This window comes from Chiloscyllium plagiosum, unplaced genomic scaffold (genome assembly GCF_037043375.1).
Source record: "Chiloscyllium plagiosum isolate Xiang-an unplaced genomic scaffold, Cpla_swu_hap1 HiC_scaffold_45, whole genome shotgun sequence".
NCBI classification, from domain to species: Eukaryota; Metazoa; Chordata; class Chondrichthyes; order Orectolobiformes; family Hemiscylliidae; genus Chiloscyllium; species Chiloscyllium plagiosum.
In genome coordinates, this window is record NW_028270183.1 from 8294925 (window position 1) to 8307283 (window position 12359).

The 12359-nt window shown below is 45.1% G+C and overlaps 1 protein-coding gene across 1 annotated transcript in view; it reads right to left on the reverse strand.

The window, feature by feature from the left end:
* Positions 1-12359, reverse strand: part of LOC122552262 (complement C3-like) — a 124903-nt gene that overhangs the window by 72201 nt on the left and 40343 nt on the right. The window contains exon 17 of the mRNA XM_043694949.2: positions 1747-1944. Coding sequence (XP_043550884.2) covers positions 1747-1944 — 198 coding nt within the window. The remainder of the gene's footprint in view (positions 1-1746; positions 1945-12359) is intronic.

Sequence of the window (12359 nt, forward strand, 5' to 3'; positions counted from 1 at the left end):
GCCAAGGGAAACATCCTTTCTGCATGGACTTTGGCAATCAAAGAGCATCAGTGCACTGGATACCTTTTGCACCAGCCACCGTATTCTGCAAAGGGCCGGACTCCTAAATCGATGAGTGGGGGTGAAAGCGTAGGCCAGAGTATTGACAAGCAAGGGAGAAATTGAGTAGATGGGTGGTTAAATGAGGTGGGAGTGGGAAGGTGAGTCAGTCGGGTGAGTGAGTGGAAGCTGAGTCGAGAGGTAGTAGGGTGATTCAGGGAGCGGTAAGTTCTATTTGGGAGGGAGGCCAGGTGGATCATGGGAAATTGTGATAGTAGCCACAGGACATGACGGTTAGTTGATTGGGTGGGGTGGAAGGTGGTTAGAGAGCAATTAGGTTGGATCAGGGAGGAATGGTCTCGGGGTGGACTATTGGTGAGTGGGCAGGCTGGGACAAGCAGGTAGATGAGAAGTGGTCGGATTGGGGAATAATTGGCTGGAGGGATAGCCCTAGGGGTTAGTTATGTTGTGGGTGCAACCGGCTGGTTTAGAGGGTTGCTAGTCATCAGTTGTGGAGCTACCCAGGTATTAGACCAGGTACTAGACCAGGTTTTAACCGGTCTAGCATTTCTGGCTAACCGTCCTAGTAAGTTGGGCGGATCTATCCCAAAGTCTCCAACTCTAGCTCAGAGAGCTACCCACAGAGCTCTGGGTAACAAGGAAGTTGTCCATTGAAAATGTAAACTCCCCAGGCTACTGCCACGTAGATCAGGGAGGTCGAGACCTGCACAAAGTCATAATCTGCATCTTTGGTTGGACATCCAGCCTCAGATTTGGGCCTTCTATTTATATTTTCCATTCTGAACAGTACATTGAAACCACAATGTGATTCACTGTCGTACGACAAGTAGTCAGCTGGCAGTACCAGAGCTTTTGAGAACAGCCTGCGTAAGATATTGAATCCCTTTCTATCACTATCCTGAAAGTCCCCACTCAACAGCAATTTAGCTAGACAGGCTGCGAAAACACAATGCTTCCAACAGCACAGGGCCTGGGAATTCTGTATTGAATAACTCACCCCATAATTCCCAAATCATGTCTACCATTCCCAAATAATATCAGGTGTCCTCAACTAACTTTTCTGGAGCTGCATGCCCTCTTTAGGATAATAGGGTAGGGGAACCTCTTTGGAGGGTCAGTGTGGATGTGTTGGGCCGAAAGGCCTGTTTCCATACTGTAGGGAATCTATGATTCTTCAACATTTGTTGGTTGTTACTCTTTATCTTCGAAATATTTTACTTGACTATTAGATTAGATACTATCTTTCAACCATCTCCACGCATCCTAAGAATAGTAGGTCCCTCTGGGATGGTAGTGCTGTAGCATATTGCACTGGTACTTGTACCACTTCACATTGAGGTCCATTCGGCATCAATGGAGCAGGGAGCCAGCACACATGATAAAGCTCCACCGCTCCATCCCTCCTCTGCCATGATTTGGAGACACCGGTGTTGGACTGGGGTGTACAAAGCCAAAATTCACACAACTCCAGGTTATAGTCCAACAGGTTTAATTGGAAGCTGGTGCTACGGACTATAACCCGGTGTTGTGTGATTTTTAACACTGTTTACACAGTGTGGACCAATATTCAAAACGTAGCGAGTTTAACATGAAAAATAAAACATTCACCTCCCATATTACTTCAAAGGTAAACAAGATATATCAGTTGATTCTGGAATACCTCTCAGCGAAATTAATGACTCTTACTTCTTGCTAAAGTCAATTGACTTCTTCTCTGTAGATCCTTAAACGCTTGGATGCGGTTACAGCAATCTAGGAAGACAGCTTTACACTCTTCACTCAGTGTTATTCTCTTAGCTCTCTTGTCACACGAAAATCCCATGGGATTTGGTTTCATTCCATCTTGACAGCATGTCCTCTGTGTTTGGGAATTGTACTGTTGTACTAGAATGTAAAGGTGCAATGGTTGAAACAGGAAACATGTAGAAAATACTAAAGAGAAACAACATTCGTGAGAGTTAAACATGACCACTGAAATAGGAGCAATCCTGTTTACAAGAAGTGGACCAGACATAATAGTTAGATTAAATCCCCTACAGTCTGGAAACAGGCCCTTCGGCCCAACAAGTCCACACCAACCCTCTGAAGAGTAACCCATCCCCCTCTGACTAATGCGCCAAACACCTATGGACAATTTAGCATGGCCAATTCACCTGACTTGCACACCTTTGGCCTGTGGGAGGAAACCAGAGAAAGCTCACACCGACACGGGGAGAACGTGTAAACTCCACACAGAGGGTCGCCCCGAGGCTGGAATCGAACCTGGGACCCTAGTGCTGTGAGGTAGCAGTGCTAACCACTGAGCCACCGTGCCATCCAAATGTTGGGAGCGTGTTGCTGGAAAAGTCAGGCAGCATCCGAGGAGCAGGAAAATCAATGTTTTGGGCTGGAGCCCTTCATCAGGAATGAGGCTGGGAGCCTTGGGGGTGGAGAGATAAAGAGATAAATGGGAGGGGGGTTCGGCTAGGGAGTGTAACAGTAAGGGCTTTTTCTTATGTTTACTAATTAACCTGCTCAAGGATTCTATTATGCACCTCTGCAGCAGATGGGACTGAACACATACCTGCTGGCTCAGAGGTAGGAACACTACCAGTGTGCCACAAGAACTCCTACAGGGTGGGGGCTTTTGTATGAATCACAGATAAGCAATTTTCTTTGAAAATTGAATTGTTAAGTACAATAATGTGCATGCTAGAGACTCCCTTGGTTTTCCATTATAATTGAAGAGGTTCAAAGTCCAAGTGAAACAAGTGTCAGTCATTTAGGATTTTACAGCCTCTTGAGTCTGGTCTTCCATTATTCCACACTTCCCTTCATCCTTATACCCCTTCACATTTAAAAATCCAATGACCCTCAATCCTAACACAACCTTGCATGTGCTCAATCGCTGGAGTTCTCCACTTGCTCAACGATTCCCAATCCTCTGAAGGAAGCATAAAGCCCCTTCATATTTAAGGGTGACATCAGGCCAACAGTGAGAGATGATATAGGTTCCACAGAGGAAAAGGTTGAATCAATGTGAGTGCAAATTAGAAATGGTAAGCAGGAAAAGTCACTGACAGGTGTAATCCAAAGGCCACCAAATAACAACATCATGGTGGGGCAGGCAACCAGCAAAGAAATAACTGATACATGTGGAAATGGTTTGGCAATTATCACAGGGGATTCTAATCTATATTTTGATTGGTCAAACAAAGTTGGTCAAAGCAGCCTCAAGGAAGCGTTCAAACAGTATGTAATGGAACCTACGATGGAGCAAGCTACGTTAGATCTGGTCCTGTGTAATGAAAAAGGAATAATTGATCACCTTATAGTTTGGAATCCTCTCAGAAGGAGCAATCACAGTGTGGTTTAAAATACAGATGGAAGGTGAGAAGGTAAAATCGAATACCAGTGTCTTCTGTTTAAACAAAGGAGACTGCAGTGGGATAAGGGAGGAGCTGGCTAAGGTAGACTGAGAACAGTAGGGGAAAATTGAAGAACCACGGAGGACTTGCAAAGCAATTTTTCACAGTGCTCAGCAAAAGTATTTACCAGTGAGAAGGAAGGACTGGAGGAAAAGGTAAAAACGAGGTAAAAACTAAAGAAATAGAAAAGGATATCAAATTGAAAACAAAATTCATACAAAGTGGCAAAGATTAGTGGGAAGCTAGGGGATTGGAAAATCTTTTAAAATCAACAGAAAGTCATGAAAAACACTATGAAGCAAAGTAAGCTGGATCATGGGAGTGAATCAGCTTAGAATATAAAATCACAGCAAAAGTTCTACAAATATATAAAATGACAAAGCGTGATTAAGGTAAACATTAGTCCCTTACGGGATGAGGAGACGGATTTAATAATGGGAAATGAGGAAATGGCCAAGGTATTGAACAGGGATTTTGTGTCGGTTTTCACAGTGGAAGACACAAATAACATGCCAATAATTGGTGGCAGATGAGGACCTAGAAGCTATCATTATCACGGAAGTGGTAGTGTTGGGAAAATTAATGGGGCTAAAAGTAAACAATTCTCCTGACCCTGATGGAAAGCATCCCAGGCTGCGAAAAGAGATGGTGGGGCAAGTAGCAAATATGTTTATGGCAATTTGCCAAAATTTGGTGGACTGTGGGGCGGTTCTAGCAGATTGGAAAACAGCAAATGGGATACCTCTGTTTAAAAAAGGAGGCAGATAAAAGGCAGGTAACTGTAAGACTGTTAGCTTCACTTCTGTAGTGGTGAAAATGCTTGAACCTATAATCAAGGAAGAAATAGCAAGACAGCTGGATATAAATTGTCCCATGGGACAGACGCAGTATGGGTTATGAGAGGGAGGTCGTGTTTAATCAATTTACTGGAATTCTTTGAGGACATTGCAAATGCAGTGGAGAGTGGGGACCCAGTAGATGTGGTGTATCTGGATTTCCAGAAGGCATTCAACAAGGAGCTACACAAAAGGCTGCTGCATAAGACAAAGGTTCACAGCATTCTAGGTGTAGTCTTAGCATGGATGGAAGATTGGTCAACTAACAGAAAATAAAGAGCGGGGATCAATGGATGTCTAGTTGGCCATCAGTGGCTAGTGGTGTGCCTCAGGGATCAGTGCTGGGACTGCAATTGTTTAGAATTTATAAGGATGATTTAGAGTTGGGGACCAAGGGTATTGTGTCAAACTTTGTAGATGACACTAAAACGAATGTTAGAGCAAAGTGTGCAGAGAGCACTGAAAGTCTGCAGAGAGATATAGATAGGTTAAGGAGTGGGCAAGGGTCTGGCAGATAGAGTACAATGTTGGTAAATGAGAGGCCATCAATTTTGACAGGAATAACAGCAAAATGGGCTATTATTTAAATGGTGAAAAACTGCAGCACACTGCAGTGTAGAGGGATCTGGGTGTCCTTGTGCATGAATCACAAAAAGTTGGTTTGCAGGTGCAACAGGGAATTAAAAAGGCAAATGGAATATCGTCCTTCATTGCTAGAGGGGTGGAGTTTAAAAATAGTGAGGTTATGCTACAGTTATCTTGGGTGCTGGTGATACCACCCTTGGAGTCTGTGGACAGTTTTGGTTTCCTTATTTGACAAAAGATATATTGGCAGTGGTGGGGGTGCAGAGGAGGTTCCCTAGATTCATTCTGGAATTGAGAGGATTATCTTATGATGAGAGATTGAGGAGGCTGGGACTGTACTCATTGGAATTTAGAAGAATAAGGGGGCATTTTATAGAAACATATAAAATTATGAAGGGAATAGATAAGATGGAAGCAGGGGAAAACTAGAACTAGAGGGCATAGCTTCAAAATAAGGGGGAGCAGGTTTAGGACTGAGTTGAGGAGGAACTGCTTCACCCAAAGGATTGTGAATCTGTGGAATTCCCTGCCCAGTAAAACAGTTGAGGCTGCCTCGTTGAGTGTTTTTAAGGCAGAGATAGATTTTTGAACAGTAAAGGAATTAAGATTTATGGTGAGAGGGTGGGTATGTGGAGCTAAGTCCATGAGAAAGATTAGCCACTTCAGAGCAGCAAGAGGTGGGAGACGGGAGGAGGTGACATTGGTGCAAGGTGATTGTCGGGAAGGCCGGTAAGTATATTTAAACTTCTTGCCTTCAGGCCAGTGAGGGAGGACCAAGCAAAGGACTTCTGGGAAGAGTAAGTAGAACAGTTTATATTTGCGTGGTAGCATTACCCGAGACACTACTCGGGTAGTGTCTCCCACTCATCTTCCTTGTCTAACCCACAAAAAAATTTGTGGGAGCCAGATTGACAAGGTAAGGTAACTACTTTGTTTCCTAATCCTTTTTTTTAGCCATCACTTCGGGAGTTAGAATAGTGGGAATGGAGTTTAGGGCAGGGAATGTTCCTCCTGCAGAATGTGGGAAGTAAGGGTCACCACTCATGTCCCTGCTGACTACATCTGTGGGAAGTGCACCCAACACCAGCTCCTCGAAAATCACGTTAGGGAACTGGAGTTGGAGTTGGATGCACTTCGTATCATTCGGGAGGCAGAGGGCGTTATTGACAAGAGGTAGTCACTCCCCAGATTAAAGAAAAAGACAGATGGGTGACAGTTAGGGGACAGAAAGGGAACTTGCAGGTAGTGCAGGGATCCCCTGTGGCCATTCCCTTCAACAATAAGTATACCGTTTTGGATACTGTTGGAGGGGATGACTTACCAGGGGAAAGCAGTGGGGCACCTGCTGCTCAGAAGGGAAGGGGGAAGAGGAGCAGAGCCGTAGTCATTGGGGACTCCATAGATAGGGGGACAGATAGGAGGTTCTGTGGGGACGAGAGAGACTCACGGTTGGTGTGTTGCCTCCCGGATGCCAGGGTCCATGATGTCTCTGATCGTGTTTTTGGGATCCTTCGGGGGGAGGGAGAGCAGCCCCAAGTCGTGGTCCACATTGGCACCAACGACATAGGTCGGAAGAGAGATGGGGACTTGAGGCAGAAATTCAGGGAGCTAGGATGGAAGCTTAGAGCTAGGACAAACAGAGTTGTTTTCTCTGGTTTGCTGCCTGTACCACATGCTAGTGAGGTGAGGAATAGGGAGAGAAAGGAGTTGAACACGTGGCTACAGGGATGGAGCAGGAGGGAGGGTTTCAGGTTTATGGATAATTGGAGCTCTTTCTGGGGTAGGTGGGACCTCTACAAGCAGGATGGTCTTTATCTAAACCAGAGGGGTACCAATATCCTGGGTGGGAAATTCGCTAAAGCTATTAAGGTGGATTTAAACTAATACAGCAGGGGGATGGGAACCAAAATTGTAGGACAGGTACAGAAAAGGATGAGAGTAGGGAGTTCCAAAATCAAGTATCTGACACTGGCAAGCGAGAACCTGGTTTGAAGTGTATGTACTTCAACGCGAGGAGCATCCGAAATAAAGTGGGTGAACTGGCAGCATGGGCTGGTACCTGGGACTTCGATGTTGTGGCCATTACGGTGACATGGATAGAGCAGGGACAGAAATGGCTGTTGCAGGTTCCGGGATTCAGATGTTTCAGTAAGAACAGAGAAGATGGTAAAAGAGGGGGAGGTGTGGCATTGTTGATCAGGGACAATATTACAGTTGTAGAAAGGATGTTTGGGGACTCGTTAACTGAGGTAGTATGGGCTGACGTTAGAAACAGGAAAGGAGAAGTCACCATGCTGGGAGTTTTCTATAGGCCTCCAAATAGTCCAAGAGATGTAGAGGAAAGGATAGCAAAGATGATTCTCGATAGGAGTGAGAGAGGCTGGGTAGTTGTCATGGGGGACTTCAACTCTCCAAATATTGTCTGGGATCACTACAGTACGAGTACTATAGATGGGTCAGTTTTTGTCCAGTGTGTGCAGGAGGGCTTCCTGACACAGTATGTAGACAGGCCTACAAGGGGCGAAGCCACATTAGATTTAGTACTGGGTAACGAGCCTGGCCAGGTGTTAGATTTGGAAGTAGGTGAGAACTTTGGAGACAGCGATCACAATTCTGTCAGGTTTACTTTAGTGATGGAAAGGGATAGGTGTATACCACTGGGCAAGAGTTACAACTGGGGGAAGGGAAATTACGATGCAGTTAGGAAAGATTTAGGAAGCGTAGAATGGGGAAGGAAACTGCAGGGGATGAGCACATTAAAAATGTGGAGCTTATTCAAGGAAAAGCTCCTATGTGTCCTAGATAAGTATGTACCTGTCAGGCAGGGAGGAAGATATAGATCGCGTGAGCCGTGGTTTACTAAGGAAGTGGAATCCCTGGTCAAGAAGAAGAAGAAGGCTTATGTTAGGACAAAATGTGAAAACTCAGTTTGGGTGCTTGAGGGTTACAAGGAAGTCAGGAAAGACCTAAAAAGAGAGTTCAGAAGAGCCAGGAGGAGACATGAGAAGTTGTTGGCGGATAGGATCAGGGTTAACCCTAAGGCTTTCCATAGGTATGTCAGGAATAACAGAATGACGAGAGTTAAGTTAGGGCCAATCAAGAATAATAGTGGGAAGTTGTGTGTGGAGTCAGAGGAGATTGGGGAAGCACTAAATAAATATTTTTCGACAATGTTCACTATAGAAAATGAAAATGTTGGTGAGGAAGATACAGAGATACTTGCATCTAGACTAGAAGAGGTTGAGATTCACAAGGAAGAGGTACTAGAAATCCTGCAGTGTGTGAAAATAGACAAGTCCCCTGGGCCGGATGGGATCTATCCTAGGATCCTCTGGGAAGGAAGGGAAGAGATTACTGAGCCTTTGGCATTGATCTTCAAATCATCATTGTCTACAGGAATAGTGCCCGAGGACTGGAGGATAGCAAATGTGGTTCCCTTGTTCAAAAAGGGTAGTAGAGACAACCCTGGTAATTACAGACCAGTGAATCTCACTTCAGTTGTTGGTAAAGTGTTGGAAAAGGTTATAAGAGATAGGATTTATAACCATCTAGAAAAGAATAATCTGATCAGGGACAGTCAGCACGGTTTTGAGAAGGGTAGGTCGTACCTAACGAATCTTATTGAGCTTTTTGACAAAATGACCAAACAGGTAGATGAGAGTAAACCAGTTGATGTGGTGTATTTGGATTTCAGCAAGGCGTTCGCTAAGGTTCCCCACAGTAAGCTATTATACAAAATGCGGAGGAATGGGATTGTGGGAGACATAGCAGTTTGGATCAGTAATTGGCTTGCTGAAAGAAAACAGAGGGTTGTAGTTTATGGAACATGTTCATCTTGGTGTCCAGTTACCAGTGACGTACCGCAAGGGTCGGTGTTGGGTGCACTGCTGTTCATCATTTTCATAAATGACCTGGATGACGGCTTAGAAGGGTGGGTTAGTAAATTTGCGGACGACACTAAGGTCGGTAGAGTTGTGGATAGTCACGAAGGATGTAGTAGGTTGCAGAGAGACATAGATAGGATGCAGAGCTGGGCTGAGAGGTGGCAAATGGAGTTTAATGTGGACAAGTGTGAGGTGATACACTTTGGACGGAGTAATCGGAATGCAAAGTACTGGGCTAATGGTAAGATTCTTGGGAGTGCAGATAAGCAGAGAGATCTTGGTGTCCATGTACACAGATCCCTGAAAGTTGCCACCCAGATTGACAGAGTTGTTAAGTAGGCATACAGTGTTTTGGCCTTTATTAATAGAGGGATTGAGTTCCGGAAGCAGGAGATAATGCTGCAGCTGTACAAAGCTCTGGTACGGCCACACTTGGAGTATTGTGTACAGTTCTGGTCACCGCATTATAAGGAGGATGTGGAAGCTCTGGAAAGGGTGCAGAGGAGATTTACTAGGATATTGCTGGAATGGAAGGAATGTCTTACGAGGAAAGGCTGAGGGCCTTGAGGCTGTTCTCGTTAGAGAGAAGAAGGTTGAGAGGTGACTTAATAGAGATATATAAGATAATCAGAGGGTTAGATAGGGTGGACAGGGAGAGCCTTTTTCCAAGTATGGGAACGGCAAACACGAGGGGATACAACTTTAAAGTGAGGGGTGATAGATATAGGACAGATGTCAGAGGTAGTTTCTTTACTCAGAGAGTATTCAGGGTATGGAATGCTTTGCCTGTAACGGTAGTAGATTCGTCATGTTTAAGTGCATTTAGGTCGTCATTGGACAGGCATATGGACGTACATGGAATAGTGTAGGTGGGATGGGCTTCAGATTAGTATGACAGGGCGGCGCAACATCGAGGGGCGAAGGACCTGTACTGCGCTGTAATGTTCTATGTTCTATATGTTCCATTATTGAATGGTGGAGCAGGCTTGAAGGGCCAGACGGCCTACTCCTGCTCCTGGTTCTTAGGTTCTTACGTTCATCTGAGTCCTAAGGGGCCAACCCCTTGTACTGAGTCTGTGATTTCTGGGGATAAATTTGCTGTTGGGAACATATGACTCGTACAAAAGTTACTTTTATATACTTAGGAAGACCAACTCGCATTTCCATAAAGCGCTTGACATAATAAAACATCCTGTGGCATCTAACAGGAGCGGCTATCAAACAAAATGTGGCAGTGAGCCACACATTAACATTGGGCAAAGATCACTGACAAAGGCTCTAAGCAGCATCTCTGTGGAGCAGGAAAAGAAGCAGAAAGCTTGAGGAAGGAATTTGCTTTGTTGTTCACTCGTAGGACAAGAGCGCCGCTGGCTGGACTTGCATTTATTGCCTGCTCCTAGTTGTCCTTGAGAAAGTGGCGGTGAACTACCTTCTTGAATTGTTGCTAAATTTGTTAAACCCAGGGCTGAGGGAGCTGAAGCATGGGTGTAAATTTGTGAACCATAGGATTATTCTTTTCAAAGCCTTGTTGGTTAGCTCAGTTGGCTGGATGGCTATTCTGTCAGACAGAGTGACAGAAACAGTGTGGGCTCAATGCCTGTCACTGGCTGAGGTTACCATGAAGGACTCTCCTTCTCAACTTCGCTCCTTACCTGAGCTGTGGTGACCCTCAGGTTAAACCACTATCACATGAGAGAGCAGCCCTGTGTTCTGGTGAAACTATGGTGATGTTATGCACATGGAATACCATTTGGATCTTTCAGGAGTAATCAGTCAGCCCTGGTCAATCCCTGTAGCCCAACAGATTTATTTCCTTTCAAAATCATTGATTTACATCCTCTTCCAGCTACCTGCAGCAAAACCCCCGTCATTCCCGTGTCTAAAGTATTCCTCCTCACATAACTTCTGCGTCTCTTGCTCATTAAATCTTTGTTTCTTCATCCTAACACTATTCATTGCTGGGAGTAGTTGTGACTTGACTACCTTATACAAAGCTGCCATAATCTTGCACACCGACAACAAATCACTGTTGTGCTGTTTATTTTTCTGAATTTCAATCACTAAATGTCCATTTACACCAATACTTTCAAATTAAGTCAGGTTTCTGGAGGCTTTACAGTTGAATTCTTGTGCACTTTTGACCATCCAACTTAAAATGGCCGACCACCTGATCATGAATGCCTTAATCTAAAACAAAGAATGGGGCAGAACCAAAACAAAAACAGCAATTGCTGGACAGACTCAGCCAACCTGGCAGCACCTGTGGGACAAAAGCAGAGTTCACATTTCGAGCCCATGTAACCTTCATCAGAACCAGGAGCAGCTAGGAAAAAGTGGTGCTCGTTGTGAAGATTGAGTTGGGAGTGTTGAGTCAATTGGTGGAATGGAGCCCAGAGAATGAGAGAGAGAGATATGAAAGGGATATGCAGGCAAGGATATTATTGACACTTAAGTAGGACAGAAGAGAAGCTGAATAAATGATAAGTGGAGCTCAGAGTGGGAGAAATGTGTTGAAAGCAAACTGTGCAATGTGATAATAGGACTGATGACACTTCACCTGACAAAGGGGCAGCGCTCCAAAAGCTTGTGACTTCAAATAAACCCATTGGACTATAATCTGGTGCTGTGTGACTTCTGACATAATAGGTCTGAGGGTTGGGTAAGTTTGGATTGGCTGCGCTAAAAGCAACTCATGTGATAACAGGCCCAGGTGTGGGGCTGGGCAAAAGCACGGAAGGATGGAATCAAGGTCTAAAGTTATTGAACTTGATGGTGAGTCTCAGAGGCTACAGGGTCCCCAAGTAGAATATGAGATGTTGCTCTTTGAGTTTGCGCTGAGGCTCGCTGGAACGCGCCAACACACCTGAGACAAGGACGTTAGCATGGTAACATGGTCGCATGTTGAAGTGACAGGCGATTGGAATCTTAGGGTCATTTTTGTGGACAGGTTGCAGGTGTTCTCCAAAACAGTCACCCAGTCTGCATTACCTCTCCCCAGTACAGAGGAGACCACATTGTGAACAGCAAATACAGCAGACTAGATTGAGTGCAATGCAGTTAAATTGCTCTGTAACTTGGAAGGTATGTCCGGATAGTGAGGAGGGAGCAGGCAGCTTTCCCTGTGAAAGAAGGCCTCAAAAGTGTCCATCTTTTTTTCTCAATCACAGAATCTCTGCTATCCTGCTTGACAGGGCCCTGGGCTTTGTCCAATCCAACTTCCCTCACTCCTTCTCTTCCCCCACCCATGCCGTACAACAGTGATTGGGTGCCCCTGTCCTTACCTACCATCCCACTAACATCCACATCCAAAAGATCATAAGCTGCCATTTACACCACCTCCACCAACAGACACATATTCCCCTCCTTTCCCGCGTCAGCCTTCCGCAGGGACCATTCCCTGCAGGTCATCTTGGTCCAATCCTCCTCCATTCCCAGCACCTCCCCAAGCCCCCATGACACCTTCCCCTGCAATCGCTGAAGGTGTAACTTCTATCTGTTTACTCCCCCCCTTCTCTCTATCCAAGTTTCTAGATACACCTTCCAGGTGAAGCAGCAATTTACCTGTACACGCGGCCCGAACATATTAC